The 16,309-nt window shown below is 39.1% G+C and overlaps 1 protein-coding gene across 3 annotated transcripts in view; it reads right to left on the reverse strand.

Moving 5' to 3' along the window:
* The window catches only part of RIMS1 (regulating synaptic membrane exocytosis 1), a 460,575-nt gene that overhangs the window by 243,392 nt on the left and 200,874 nt on the right, over positions 1-16,309 (reverse strand). For 2 of the 3 annotated variants that reach the window (XM_077487395.1, XM_077487390.1), the window contains 3 exons: positions 13,491-13,568; positions 9,997-10,086; positions 4,676-4,747 (listed from right to left, as the gene is read on the reverse strand). In XM_077487395.1, coding sequence (XP_077343521.1) covers positions 4,676-4,747; positions 9,997-10,086; positions 13,491-13,568 — 240 coding nt within the window. Of the gene's footprint in view, positions 1-4,675; positions 4,748-9,996; positions 10,087-13,490; positions 13,569-16,309 lie in introns of those variants that run through there. The other variant, XM_077487391.1, reaches the window with a different exon arrangement.

Raw genomic sequence — 16,309 nt, forward strand, 5'->3', positions numbered from 1 at the left:
GTGTTTGAAATATTGTATAAATAGACAACTTTGTGTAAAAAAAAATGCGTTTTCATTTTCTTTCCACATTTTCCAAAAACTTGTGGAAAGGAATAACACGTTCAAAAGACTCATTATGCCTCATAGAATATACGTTGGGGTGTTTAGGGGTATTTGGGTTGTTTCCATTGTCCTGGTGCTCTAGGGCCTTCAAAAGTGCAAGAGGTAGTCAAGAAATGATATGTGTAATATATGCTCCTAGAACGCTTGATGGTGCTCCCTACATGTTGGGCTTCTGTATGCGGCCATGTTGTGTAAAAGTCCCATACATGTGGTATTCCCATACTCAGGTGGAGTAGCAAAATGTATTTTGGGGTGTAATTTGTGGTATGCATATGCTGTGTGTGACAAATAATCTGTTAATATGATAATTGTGTGGACAAAACAAAAAAAAAGAGAAAAAATCTTCATTTTGAAAAGAATTGTGGGAAAAAGCTACAACTTCAAAAAACTTGCCATGCTTCTTACTAAATACCTTAGAATGTCTACTTTCCAAAAAGTGGTAATTTGGGGAGAATTTATACTGTCCTGGCTTGTTAGTGACTCAAGAAATGAGATAGGCCATCAGTACTTCAGGTGTGATCAATTTTCAGTGATTGACACCATAGCTTGTGGACTATAACTTTCACAAAGACCAAATAACGTACACTGATTTGGGTTATTTTTACCAAAGATATGTAGCAGTATAAATTTTTCACAAAATGTATGAAGAAAAATTACTAATTTTCTAAATTGTATAACAGAAATAAAGAAAAATGCATTTTTTTTACAGAATTTTCGGTCTTTTTTCATTTATAGCTCAAAAAATTTAAAACCCAGCAGTGTTAAATACCAACAAAAAAAAGCTCTATTTGTGTGAAAAAAGGACACAAATTTCATACGGGTACATGTTGCATGACATGTCATGAGTAATTGTTATTCAAACTGTGAGAGCACTGAAAGCTGGTCTGGTTCCGAAGGGGGTTAAAGTGCCCAGTGGATAAGTAGTTAATGTATAATTAAGAAAGTCATGTTTGCAATGGCTAATATTCAACAACGACGCATTGCTGATTCTTTAGCTATTGCTATTCTGCGTAGCAGTCATACCACAAATGGTCTACAGTGGGGAAAATAATTATTTGATCCCCTGAAGATTTTGTAAGTTTGCCCACTTCCAAAGAAATTAAGGGTCTATAATTTTTTTATCATAGCTGTATTTTAAATGATAGAGACAGAAAATTAACCAAAAACACAGAAAACACAAAACTTATAAATTGAGTTGCAGTTCAGTGAGTAAAATAAGTATTGGGTCCCCAAGCAAAACATGACTTAGTACTTAGTGGAGAAACCTTTGTTGGCAAGTAGGTAAGACATTTCTTGTAGTTGGTTACCAGGTTTGCACACATCTCAGGAGGGATTTTGGTCCACTCTTCTTTATAGATTTTCTCTAAATCCTGAATGCGGAGCTCCAGCCAAAAAGGGAAGCCCTGCTAGTTTGCCCCCCCCCCAGCGCTGCCACATTTGGCACTTTTTGGGGGGGCCATACCTGTCAAAAACAGGTAACCACTCCCACTTCCACGTAAGATCGCCACAATCGTTGTGCAGCGATCAATGCAATTTCAGTCCCTCCTCCTCTCCCCTACTATCTTCTGGGAGATACACAAGTCCCAGACGACAGCGGGACCATTTAGAAAGTGAAGCGTGACTCGTGCATGCGCAGTAGGAAACAGGCTGTGAAGCCGCAAGGCTTCACTTCCTGTTTCCCTTAGTAAGGATGCCGGTCCCTGGAGCTGATGGACGGGTTGCTGGAATTGTGGGATTCCAGGACAGGTAAGTGTCCTTATATTAAAGTCAGCAGCTACAGTATTTGTAGTGACTAACTTTTAATTTTTTTTCCCCAGGCTGGAACGCCACTTTAAGGTTTCTTGGCTGTCACTTGGCAACTCGAAGTTTCAGCTCCCTCCATACATTTTCTATAGGATTAAACTCTGGAGACTGGCTAGGCCTCTCCATTACCATAATGTTTTTCTTGCTGCCTTGGCAGTATGTTTTGGGTCATTGTCATGCTGTGAAAAAACAGCCCCAAAAAATAATGCTTCCACCTCTGTGCTTGACTGTAGGGAAGATGTTCTTAGGGTCTTAAAAAGAAAAATGCTGACTTTGACCCTAAGAACACTATCCCTTCAGTGAAGCATGGAGGTGGAAACATTATGCTTTTGGGCTGTTTCTCTGCTAAAGGTACAAGCTGACATTGCCTCATTAAGGGACCAAAGGACAGGGCCATGTATTGTAATATCTTGGATGAGAACCTTCTTCCCTCAGCCAGAATACTGAAGATGGGTCTTCCAGCTTGTCAATGACCCAAAACATACCGCCCAGGCAACAAAGAAGTGGCTCAAGAAGAAGTACATTAAGTTCATGGAGTGGCCTAGCCAGTCTCCAGACTTTAATCCTATAAAAAAAAAAAGATTTGAAGGAGCTGAAACTTTGAGTTGCCAAGTGACAGCCAAGAGACCTTAAGGATTTATTTAGAAATCTACAAGAAATATCATACCTCTGTGCTTGCCAACAAGGGTTTTTCCAACAAGAACTAAGTTATGTTTTGCTTGGGGATCAACTACTTATTTTACTCACTGAACTGCGACTCAATTTATAACATGTGTTTTTTTCAGAAATTTTGGTTGATCTTCTGTCTCTATCATTTAAAATACACCTATGATAAAAATAATAGACCATTTCTTTGTAACTGGGCAAACTTACAAAATCTGAAGGGGATCAAATAATTATTTTCCCTACTGTATGTAGTTTTAATATTAAAAAATTAATTGACAAACAAATGGAAATCCAGAGGAATAGCAATAATGTAAGGAGCTTTGACAATGACAGAAGCAAAATAAAATGAACATATGATGGCTCCAAAATACAACAGATTAAAACACAGGTCAAAACTGACACTGCAGATTTTGAATTCCAGTAGAACAAACCTGGTGTATGACAAGGCAAATGCCCATAATTAAAACTGTATGCATCAAAAAAAAAAAAAAAAGCTGAAATTGAATTGGTTACTATAGGTCTGTAATGGCGAACCTATGGCACACCATCACGCCTCTCTGTGGACACGCAGCGTGCCACCAGGATGGGGGGGGATCCCCCAGCCAGACAGACACGGAGGAGCCGGCTCCCTTCCTATTATCAGTGAGATTGGGCAGCGGGGCGGCAGATGTCAATAAAACCCTCCCTGTATGTACTCAGGGCAGCCCAGTGAAAAGGACACAGAGTGTCTGCTGTAAACAGTGCTGTGATGACTCTTGATACCAAGGAAGAGAAGAATGACTCCTCCCTTCCTGGACTTTGAGAGCCAATAGGAGAGCGGCTAAATGTGCAGGGGCTCAGGCACTGAAGCATGACAATGTGGAGGACTTTGGCTGTACATACACAGGTAGGACAGTGCTATGGGGGAAAGGGGGGGGAGGGCACTGTGGACACTGCTGTGTATGTGGGGGGGGCTGTGAAGGGGGCAGAGTACACTGTTTTCTGAGCACAATGCATCTCTGATCACTGTATTCTGAGCACAATGCATTCCTAATCCCTGTATTCTGAGCACAATACACCCCTGATCCCTGTATTCTGAGCACAATGCATCTCTGATCCCTGTATTCTGAGCACAATGCATTCCTAATCCCTGTATTCTGAGCACAATACGCCCCTGATCCCTGTATTCTGAGCACAATGCATTCCTAATCACTGCCACCTGAGCATAACTAATAACTGATCCCTGCATTCTGAGCATAACGCACTCCTTTGAAAAAGCACAAAAGGTTTTTTCTGGGCAGAATCGTACGTTTTTGGTCACTTAGGGCTCAGAGGGTTGATCAGTCTCATCCTCTGTACAAAGCCACTGGTAGGTTTAATTCCATGTTCGCACTTTGAAATAAATAAGTTGGTTTTGTGTCGCTTTTTGGGCACTCAGGCTCAAAAAGGTTCGCCATCACTGCTGTAGGTGACAGGTGCTTTTTTTTGTTACTAAATAAAAGTCAGTCATTATTATTGTCAGGGTCTGCCCTTTGAAACACAAGAAGAAATCCTAGAAAATGTGTAGAGTAGAATGTGAATGTGAAGTATGAGCAGAAATAATTTTAAATCATGCTAGTATTTTAGTTTCACAAATGTATACAGTATATATTATATTTTTATATATATATATATATATATATATATATATATATATATATATACACGGGTTTTGTCACTGCATAAGAACTGTTTGAGTCATTTGAAGTTACAAATTGTAGTGTAGCCTGGAAATAAAGCATGGTTTTTCTTTCAAAATATACTTGCTGTATATGTGAAGTATGTTTTTCTAAATACTTACATGTAGTGCAAATGGGGGGTTGTTTGTGTTTTGCTGCACTTTACCCCGTTTTCCCATTTCACTTCGTTTTTTTTCCCACAATTTGAAAATTTGCGTGGTGTCTTACTGACGTGAAGTGTAATAAAAAAGGAATAGCAAAACTCCCTACATTCTCTTCACAAGATGTCAGTATAAAAAGGATTAGAAAGTATTAATCTGCTCCTAACATTTCTATCGTAAGTCAATTGCTCACTAACAGTTGCATACTTATCTTTTTTTCTAGAAATGCATGGGAAACTCTCCTACCTTTCTACTTCAGAAACCATGTTTTTTCTATTCTGTTTTTGGTTGCTAGATCTTTCCAATTTTCTGGGCTGCCTGAGATGAAATGATAAATAAAAGAAAACAAAGCAAAGCAGAAATAATAACAAAAAGAAACAGCAATGAGAATGAGATTACATACATACAAAGCATTTTGAGAGGTGCGTAGTAAAAGTTCACAACAGGAACATATGTAGAGAGTATTAAAGTGTACCTGTTACACACAAGGCAGTATTGTAGAATGGGTAATTAATCGGCATGTCAATTAAGCAGAAGCTAATTACATCACAGTAAGATGAGGAAGTTTTAGGCTTACATAAAAGTCAGTACGTAGTAGATAAAGAAATAAACTGCAGTTACCCAAAACGGCTTTAGTTTACTGGAGTTGGATCAGCATGCTATGATTTAAAGGATGATTAAACCACAAAAAATGAAAATATAACTAATGACAACCAATATACCGTAGTTATCCCCATAATATCTGGTTCACCTGTTGATCCACAATGCTACATCAATCTACTATACATATACTGTAGGAAGAACTTTGAAGCTCAAATTCTACCCCACAATCAAATTTTCAGCCTCATCAGGCCTTTAGTTCAAACAATGCTATAGTTTTCTTACAGACTTTTTAGATAAGGAAACTGTCAAATGGATTCAGTAGTTGAATTATACTTGGACATCTCTATCTTGACACATACCTGGCGAGTTTGGGTTAAAAGATGTTGGCAACAAAAGATGTGGAGAAGTTTGGAGGATATGCTTTTCTGACATTATGTGTTGTAAGTGTGACTTTTTTTTTGGTTTAATATGCTCTTAAGTGGTTGTAAACCCTTTCACACAGATATGTTACACCGATATTAAACAAATCCTCTTACATAAATTGTACCTAATCTGCAGCCTTCTAAAACACAACTTTTACACATCTCTGAGCTCTAGAAAGCAGGGGGGAGGGCATCTGGTGTCACACACAAACTGCAGAGCTGGAGCACCAAATTCCCTAATATCTGATCCCTTAGTGGAGGGAAGGGGCACACCGCCCTCTACATACTGACATAGAAAAACATACAGGGATGAGGCTATGAGTCACCTGCTGTATGCTGGGGGTGGAGGACAACAGATTAGCAGAGAGAGGAGAGATTACAGAGGATTCAGACTTGGTGCTTTGGATTCAAGCTAGCACATACACTATAGAAGGATGTGCTTTGTTTATTTTTCATGTCTGAGGATTCCAACCACTTTATATGTACTTCGCCAGGAGTCTAGTGCTAGAGACAGCTTTTTATTTCAATACATCCTCTTGTGTGACATGGAAATTATGCAAGTCAAACTGAGCCAGTGGAGGTATTGCATCTTGATTTAGGGCTTTACGCTCAAGGACACTGTTGGATAAACCAATGATCTGGATAAATGCAAGGAGAAAAACACACTGAATAAAGAGACTTGCTCCAGTTTGGGTCTGGCTGTTGAGGTACACCTATCTAAATAAGATAGTGTATTTAATAAGATATTAATTATTAAGGCTAACTATACTTTGCCCATAATTATTGCTCTCTGCACCTCTTACATAATTAGCAGGCTTGTTTGCGTCTCTAGCTTTCTTTTAAGTGATAGTCTTGATTGTCTGAAACTGTGGGTGGACAAGTTCACTTTAATAATCTCTACCAAACTTGGCTTAAAATGTTTGATAAGAAAATGACATTTATTGTACAATACTAATTATAGGGCAACACACTTGATGAAAAGATATGCAGAGTCACAAGCATGCATTGTATAATGTAGATGAACCAATGAAAAAAATCTGTATGAGTAGCAAGAAGGTACGATAGTAAAATCACACATTGGAACAGTAAGTCATTATCTGCCACATATCTTGTGGAGGACATGCTCACCCAAACAGTGCCTTGGATGACATTTTCAGTGATCTATCATATATAATATATAAGATGCACTATTCCTATTTGCACACATATACAGCACATAGACACTCACTGCTACCTTACATATAATACTTCAGAGTTTTTTTTAAGGTTTATGTGTGTGTGGCCTAATATTAGATTACACTACCCGAAACATCTCTTCTGACAGCAATACCTCCAACTTCAAGCTAAGAAAGAAAACCATAATCCTACTAAACCTTAAATTACATGCTAGTGTACCATCTCTTACAGAATGGAGCATCATTGCATTCTGACTCTGAAGTGTTCAGGGGGGAAAAAAAACACATAGGCAGCTGGGAAGCAACAATGCAGTTTGATATAATAAATGCTATTTTTGATAAGGTATTTTCTCTGATGGACTTGTCTTAAACTGAAGACTTCATTTTGTAGTTACTTACTCTCAAATGTGTGGTTTTCTTTCAAGCTGGCAGATAATCATAACTACTGATACTCATAGAAATTGTTGTACAATAAATGTTAAGGATACTAGATCCACAACTTTACAAAATGGTCAGAGAGATATCTGAATTTTTGCTTTAATTGTTAGTATACACAAGTGAGAAGTAGAGAAATAATTCAGGTCCAATAAGCAGAAAGTTTACAGTGGATGTAGTGCTACACAACAAGTGGTAATACATGTATGCTCTCCTTTTAAGAGCATCCAGGCAGTTTGTATGAATAATGTGTTTGATACAGGCATTTCTTCCTAATACAAATCATCATAAATATGACTGAGGCCACAGGTTTCAATTGTCCTATGTATATAACAACATACAATTACATTACATTATATGCTTTTTATATTGTGTAAAATAAAGACAAAATTATTTTGGACATATTGTATGTTATTAGTAGCTGTTTATATGTAATTTGCACACGGGGGCATATTTAAAGTCCCAACACCCATTCTCTCTTTTTGCGAACATACAATTACAGTTGTGCTTGAATATCTGAGTTGCAGAATCTAAGGGGATCAGGGAAGGACTGAGCTGGGGGTCGGGGGGAAATTTTTCCCCCCAGTCAGTACAAATAATATATCTTGGGCTGGTGACCCTGATTTGTGATACTCCTCTATTCAGACCCCAATCAGTGTGGGGTCTGCAGTCAGTGTCAGCAGCTGAGGTTATACAACTCTGCTCAACATTAACACCTCACCTGTTCAAAACCAGTTTCTTTGGGGTATCAAACACCTTTCAGCATGGCTACTAATACCTGCGGCATACTTTATATGACACTTTTAGCATGCCTCGGTTGTGTATGCCTTTGAGGTCAAAAGTTTTCCGTCATTGCCTTGACTGGATAACCTGGAAAGCTTTCCATTGAATTTGCTGTAAATTTGAGTAAAGAGTGGGGAAAGCTGGGTACAAGTGTTACAATCTGATTGCATACGCTATACAAAATATTCTTTATGTTTACATTTAATAGCAATTATCCAGCATTAGTGTAATCACCTACATAAATAATCATTTTCATTTATAGCCAAACAGAAAGACCCCTGTACTACATAGTTGTTTGTGAACATAAAGTACAGTATATTATGCAGTCAGATTATAACATATCACCAAAGCTATTCTAATGGAAAGCTATGTCCCTGACATGATCACAGAGCACCATTTTTTGCAAAAAAGTATGCATAGTGAACCGATTTCCGACTTTTCCAATTAAAAAAACATAACACAGATGTTGATGGCAATATATTTCCTGGTACGTTGGACAATATCCAACACCAACTCCATATTCAGGATCAGTCAGAGCATATTTAATATAGTGTAAGATATATTCAAAATGCTCCCAACACTTAAATATAATATATTAAATATTGTTCCATTCAGTCTAACCCCAACAAGCTTGATAAACGGATTGTGGATTGTATTTGTTGAAAACATTAAAAAGGTGTAAAACACAAAAATACAGATGTATTTATTATATTGTAGCTTACCACTTCTTAGATGTGGGGGGCTGAATATTTTTTTTTTAGGCTTTTTCCTTTTATTTTCACCTGGTGATCCAGCCAATAAGTCTGTTATACATTATAACATTTCCTTAATCAATTTCCTTTCCTAGATTCAACTATGTAGTGCAAGTACCTGCCTGATTGCCTACAAAGTGCATGAAAGTGTTTAGGTTTGACCTCATATTATATGGTTTTGGTCAATCTAAAGGAAAATTGTGCAAGAAAATTGTATAATGTTTGGGCAGCCTTACACATCACACTGTCCAGCAAAAACAGCGAGGGTTGACCGAAACCTTTTAACACTGATGAGGAATTTTTAATGGTTAACATTTATTAACTTATATAATTACTTTATTCCCAAAAAACGGTTGCTGTAACTGCTTACACAGTGTTAGCATGGATATTGTGTGTCAAGTTCATCATTGCTAGTGTAAGTAACACTATACTCTCCTCAAATTGACAACACTGCTGTCCAAAGGTGCATCTGTTGACCATTCTATCCAGAGCGTGGCAGCCTGTAATGCAGGGCGCAGGGGCGCTGCCCCCAAATACATGCATCCGACCCCCTAATCTACATGCAGGGGGCCGGATGCATGGGTTAAAATAGTTTTTTTTTTAAAGCATGCGATTAGAGCCAGAGGCTCTAATAGGCTTCAAAAAGGGTCGGCACTGTCCCTCTAGCCCATCCAGTTGTGTGACAATAGGAAATGAATATTCGCTATTCTCTTCCTGATTCTCCTCCCAGTCAATAGGGAAGAAGGGCCTAAGACCCATCACCCGATTGGGCGAGAGGAGAAGGGATCCTATTGGCCACCTAAGAGGAGGGAAGATACGCAAGGCGGAAGTCATTGTGATGCCGAAGAGAAGGAGAAGCAGGGGAAGCCGCCACCCATTGCCCGGAGGAAGCATTGCGGGGCTGGTGGACGACTGATCGGAAGGGGGTGGCTGTGGGTGCATTGTTTGCCCCTCCCCAAAAAGATATACCACCAGCCACCACGGATCCAAAGTGGGAATAACCTAAGACAGTAAGTGCGTTACTGGCCAGATCACTTGATAAGAACAAAGGCTAAAAAAGCCTAAAGAAAAAAAAATGAAACCGGATGCACAGATTGGTGAACCGAGTTTGGGTTTAATACCACTTTAACTCAAAAAACGCTCAGCTTGTCTTTGAAATCCCGTTACATATAAAATTCTCTATTTCATATTGATGTTCACTGCTATGAACCTGTTGTTTCTTTTCCTGATGCATTTGAGTTTTGAAATGCTACAAGGAAGCTTTTGAGGACAACACAACACACAGCATGACAAAGCTGAAATGAATACAACATAAAGTTCTGAATGATATGATTTAAAAAAAGGAAGAAAAAAAACCACTACGACACATGATAAAAATGAGTAAGTCTGGTTTATACCTTTCTCGTTCTGGTGAATGCAAACTAGTATCTGGCCTCAAACAGTTGGTACTAGCACTTCGAGCCCTGTCAAGGGAGGGCTGTAGTTCACTAGTGCCAGTGCATTGCATCCAGCGGTAGAAGAGAAAGAGGAATAGAAAAGAAAACAAAGGAATACAATGTTAGATAAAAAATCATAAAAGGTAATGTTTTCTTAGCATAAGATGTAAAATCATCATGACAGTTTATGTTTGCAGGAGTATGAATGCACCCAGCTGAATACAAACACACTAATGAAGTTATGAAGGTAATAAACCTCAAGCACACGCTGCAATCCACCTGGCCTCTCAATGTGACTGCAAATGCTAAACTTATACCAAAATGTATTGGCAAAGTATATATTCTTAAAGCTTGAAATGTTAGGATTAAAATGCTTTTGTTTTTGTAAAAGCTGAATCATAATCTGAAAGAAACATTTTAGAAGTATAAATCTTCTGAATGCAGATTCTTTGTGCCAGTTTTACTTCGACACTGGAAAAACAAAGGTTTGCCCTCCCTAGTTTATTTAAGTCCATAAAGAGCACACTTCCAAAAGTACATGGCCATTGGAGACCAACACGGCTCTGTTGTAAATGTAGTGCATTCTAAAAATGGGGCCCAGCAGATGCGGAGAGAGTCTAATGTGTTGCAATCAAGACCCTTGTAAAACAAAATGTTTAAGCATTGAAAACATCTGTTCTCTACTCTGGTCTATTCTACTCACTATCTTTCCTCATCTATTAGAAAAAATAGAAGCACACAGAGGCATATGGGTATACAGATACACTATATTACCAAAAGTATTGGGATGTTTCCCTTTGCACGCACATGAACTTTAATGGCATCCCAGTCTTCGTTCGTAGGGTTCAATGTTGAGTTGGCCCACCTTTGCCGTTATAACAGCTTTAACTCTTCTGGGAAGGCTGTCCACAAGGTTCAGATGTGTGTCTATGTGAATATTTGACCATTCTTCCAGAAGGGCGTTTGTGAGGTCAGGCACTGATGTTGGACAAGAAGGCCTGGCTCGCAGTCTCCACTCTAATTCAATCCAGCGGTGTTCTATGTTGTAGAGGTCAGGACTGTTATGTGGGAACAGGAAAGGGGCTATTCCCAAACTGTTCCCACAAAGTTGGGACCATGAAATTCTCAAACATTTGTTGGTATGCTGACGCCTTAAGAGTTCCCTTCACTGAAACTAAGGGGCCAAGCCCAACCCCTGAAGAACGAGACCATGCCAAAATCCCCCTCCAACAAATGATTTGGACCAGTGCACAAAGCAAGGTCCATAAAGACACGGATGAGCGAGTTTGAGGTAGAGGAACCTGATTTGTCTGCCCTGACCTCAACCCAATAGAAGACCTTTGGAGTGAATTAGAGAGGAGAATGCGAGCCAGGCCTTCTCATCCCCCATCAGTGCCTGACCTCACAAATGCGCTTCTGGAAGAATGGTCATACTTTCGAATAGACACACTCCTAAACCTTGTGGACAGCCTTCCCAGAAGAGTTGAAGCTGTTATAGCTGCAAAAGGGTTGGCCAACTCAATATTGAACCCTACGGACTAAGACTGGGATGCCATTAAAGTCCATGTGCGTGTAAAGGCAGGTGTGCCAACACTTTTGGTAATATAGAGTATATGATATATGAGATCACTTTAATATTAAAATGTACTTGATAAAGAAGAGATTATAAAAACGTCAGAAAATGTGTTATTGTGCATTTAATAACATGGTTGCACAGTACAGTTTCACCCTCTAAAAACTGATAAAGGCTGAAATTGGAACCGTAATTTGTGCATGTAAATATTTAACAAAAAATTTTTAAAAAAGTTTATACTACTTATTCTTCTGCTGTTAAATATGATACAATGCATATCATATGATCGATTTTTGTAGGTATATAGCTAGCACAATAAATATGATCTACACTATATTACCGAGCATCACTGTAAACTCATACATACTAACAATGGCAAAAAGAATGGTTACAATATCTCATAGCAGACACAGTCGGTAACACTGCACCTCAAAATAAATACAGGACAAAATAAAATGGCATATATTGAAGATGATGAAGATGGCAAAATATATATTATTTAAGCTGAAAAAAAAAAACTGAAATTGGCGATATAAAAATGTTATGAATTTCAGACTCCATGCATTTGTCCCAAAAAGAAAAACCCAATGTTAAGTATGTGGATTAAGAGGTTTTGTTTGCAAATAAATCTATTCACACGAAATGGCAGCTTAATGGCAATGTAGCTATGTATGCATTAGTATGGTGTATATTGTTTAAATAGGTTGCCAACCCACAGTTCTCAATTCACACTATCCTCTCTGTTTATTAATGTAATCTGCCCCCGTGTCTGCCTTATTAAAAAAAAGCTATATACCTGATTTCAGATTCCCCAGCTGATGTTAGTCAGGAGGGGAGGAGGAGAGGAGGAGAGAGCCCGCAGGTCATGTGAGCGCTGAGCGGTGCTCTGAAATCAGGTATATAGCTGCATTTTTTTAATAAGGCACAGACACGGGCAGATTTCATTAATAAACAGAGAGGATGGTGTGAATTGCGAACTGTAATTTTAGCAGCAGAAGGGGCGGGTATGGGCACGAACACAGAGCTGGCAGACAGGGAGGGGAGGGGAGAGAGGACAGAGGAGGATAGGAGAGAGACACACAGCGGGTGACCAATCACATAAACTGACCACAGTGTCAGGGCTCAGCAGCCATGATAAACCGTGGTCAGTTCACAAAGGGGAGGGCAGAATCTGGCAGGATCAGCCAGGTATTTCAGGTGTTACAGGGGGCCAAATTACACAGCACAAGCACTGTGCAGTTATTCATTCTTTAAAAGAACAGGATCCATTTTTTTTTAGGGTAACAAATGCTGTCTACCACTGACTACACAGAATAATGTAAGCAAACTTTTTGAAACATTATATACTGTATGCTGCAATAAATCTTCTATATCACAGCATGTGATGGTATTCAGACTACAAATAGAGAGACCACTAACTGTTAGACTGAAATTAAGTTGTGTATTTAAGCACATACAGCATGAGCTGTTCTTTCTTAGACATCAAGATTTCACAGAACAGGGCTCTTCAACCCATTACACGAACCCATCATGAAAATGTTTATTAAGATTTGCCCATTTTCTTCCAACTATATATGATATGTTCTTTCTGAAAATCAAGATCTTGCTTTTTAGTAATATTATCTTTTTTTTTTTCAATTTGAGTATAGTAACAGTTCAAGAGCCCTGTCCAATTACACAAGATAACAAACCCAGTATTTCATACAATACATACAATATAGAGCATCAAAAACAACAATAGATAGACAATGAAAGCAACACTGTTAACACAATGTTTCCTTCCATAAGATTAAACAAATGTGACATGTTGAGGTTAGTTTTGCATTTATAAACATACTAAACATAGATCACATAACTTTTTACTTCACAACACATTTCTTACCTGTACAATCTCCAATTAGAACCAAACTCTAGTAAAGGCATCTTGGGTGGCAAAGTTTTACTGTGCCTAACAGTATTTCTTGTGTATTACAAAACACAAGAGAACACAAAGAAAGAATGCAATAGTACTTCAGAAAAGTAATTTGCAAAGACATATATAAATAATATTGCCTTTCATTGTTTTAGACTATGGGGTATATTTATAAAACAGCGAATGTGACACTCACTGCAGGTGTCTCCTCCTGTTTTAAATTATACTGATTGATTCACCATCAGTGAATGTTTGGTAAATGTCACATTCAGTTCTTTACAAATATGCTTGACTTGTTATGAAAAATGACTTGTTATGTGAATACTATCTATTACACATCAATATTATTAACTTGTTTAGACAAGGTTCAAGTTAAAGTGGGTGTAAACCCTTACATATACCCAGTGAAGTGAACAGTCTCAGGTGATACACAGAGTTAAAACAAATCCTCATATATAAGTTTTACTTGTGTATCTGCCGTCTTCAGCTTTCTACACTCTTTAGAAAGTGCGCATTACATTACAAATCTTGTTTCCTCATTCAGCAGTGGGTGTGGAGCCTGAGCATACACTGTGTGACAACTGATTGGAGGAAAGGCACACACCCTCACTCCATTTAGGCAGAGGAACAAAGAAACTTGCAGAGCTGTGCTGTGAATAGGCAAGCTCTCTGCTTATCTGTCCCTAAGTTCCCTCCCAGACACAAATTTCCAGCTGCTTTTATCTCGTGTGTCGGAGAACAGAGGAATGAAGCAACAGAAAGACACGCCACTTAGAGCTTTGGAGAGAGATAAGTAAACACTACATATGTATGTGCATAGGTTAGATTTCATGAATGAGGTTTACAACCACTTTGTAAATTAAAGGCCAAATATTTTAGAGTGTCACTTTCAGGAGCTTTGTGCCTGCAAACATCAGTTGCTATTGGTCTTCCCTCAACCCCAACCATATGCTGAGTTTGTTTTAGATGTTGATGATCCCCCTCGTTAAACGTTTAGGGGTATATACAATTATGATAATATTTTATCAATGGTCCTCAAAACACTCATCTGCTGTGCTAGTGATAGAAAAACTGTCAGCAAGTACCAGCAAGAGGCACACACCACCGCCTCTAATGCTTAAAAAAGTCTATGATGCTAGTTTAAAGTCAAAAGCAGGACCTGCTGTGTAAAGAACAAATATCCTTTGTCTTGGTTTCTTGTTTGGGCATATGCACATAGTCGCAGTATTTTTATTAGTACTGCATTTGTTTAACTCCTTGCCGACCAGGGCATGACGATGTACGTCGGCACAATAGAATGGCTGGGCAAATGGGCATACCTGTACATCCCCTTTAAGGCATGATTTAGTGGGTGCGCACACCGGCAAGGACTCTATGTCCTCTGGGGGCCCACGATCTTGACATGGAGCAGCAGAATGGGGAGATGCCTATGTAAACAAGGCATTTCACTGTTCTGCCTAGCAACATAACAGGGATCTACTGCTCCCTGTCATTGGGAGCAGTGATCTCTGTCATGTTATAGTGAGCCCACCCCCCCACAGTTAGAATCACTCCCTAGGAAACACTATCTATGTCATGTTATAGCAAACCCAACCCCTCACAGTTAGTATCACTCCCTAGGACACACATCTTCTATCATCTTGTGTTTTTAATCTTATCCTATTAAAGTCATCATTTTAATACTACACTTAGGTCTCCCTGTTTTTTCATCAGTTGTTGAGGATACGGCAGCCAGTTTCCCAGCCCCTCTGCTTAGTAACCAGCTATATACAGTTACAGCCCTCCATCTGCACCAACCATTATAGCTGGTCATCCTCAATTACAGGATATTGATGGATAATGACCTCTCCTAAAGTGACCAAGTCCCCTTGACTGAGTGACTGTCTGCAACTCCACCCCAAACCATTAGGATGGCATCCATCGTTAGGACCCAATAGGAAGAAGAAAGATGGAGAGACTGTTTTCCCATCTCCAGCATTCATAAAGATATCCTCTAGTCCAAAGACAGTCTCATTCTGGGGTGTAATTGAATCTGAGAGCTCAACAACTGCATCCTCCATGTCAACAAGGCTATCAGCTTGAGGGTCCTGCAGTGCAATTGATTAAAGGGAACTGCCAGAATCCACATGCAAAGTTGAATTAAGGGGATTGTCCGGGAAAGCACCACCCTCAATTGGGCCACGTCACGTGTCATGCCTAGATATTTCAACCCCTGGGTTGGAGTTAAGGCCAACTTCTGAAAATTCAGGACCCATCCAAATCTCTCCAGACTACACTGTGCAAGTCACATTGGATTCCAGAAATGGAGCAGACTGCTTCCTCAGGAAAAAAACATCCAGTTAACCTACGATGGAATACCCTGAGTATGTAGGAGTCCCAAGACCAGGCTAGCACCTTAGTAAATTCTGTGAGAGCACTGGACAGGCTTAAACAGTAGGACCACAGACTGAAAGTCATGGTTCTCCACTGACAATCTCAGGAACTTTTGGTGAGGTGGGAAAATTGGGATATGCAGATAAACATCTTTGATATCCAGAGATGTCAGAAAATCTCCCTGTTGGAGGGAGGCAAACACTAACTTCATTGATTCCATCTGGAACGTACATGGAGAGTTTCACGTATCAGCTGTGAAAACTTTTGTTCTCCTGGAGCGGAATGATTAATTCCTGGTAGCAGGCAATTGATTTTATACTAGGAAAAGAACTGTCCTTTTTTGTGGATTAAAATAAACATTGGATAGCATAAAGCACAGTGGGGGAAGGCTCTGAAATTTAGGTTTGTAACCCGGA

The sequence above is a fragment of the Lithobates pipiens genome, unplaced genomic scaffold, assembly GCF_037356315.1.
Source record: "Lithobates pipiens isolate NorthernLeopardFrog02 unplaced genomic scaffold, aLitPip1_a1.2 Scaffold_18, whole genome shotgun sequence".
Taxonomy (NCBI): Eukaryota; Metazoa; Chordata; class Amphibia; order Anura; family Ranidae; genus Lithobates; species Lithobates pipiens.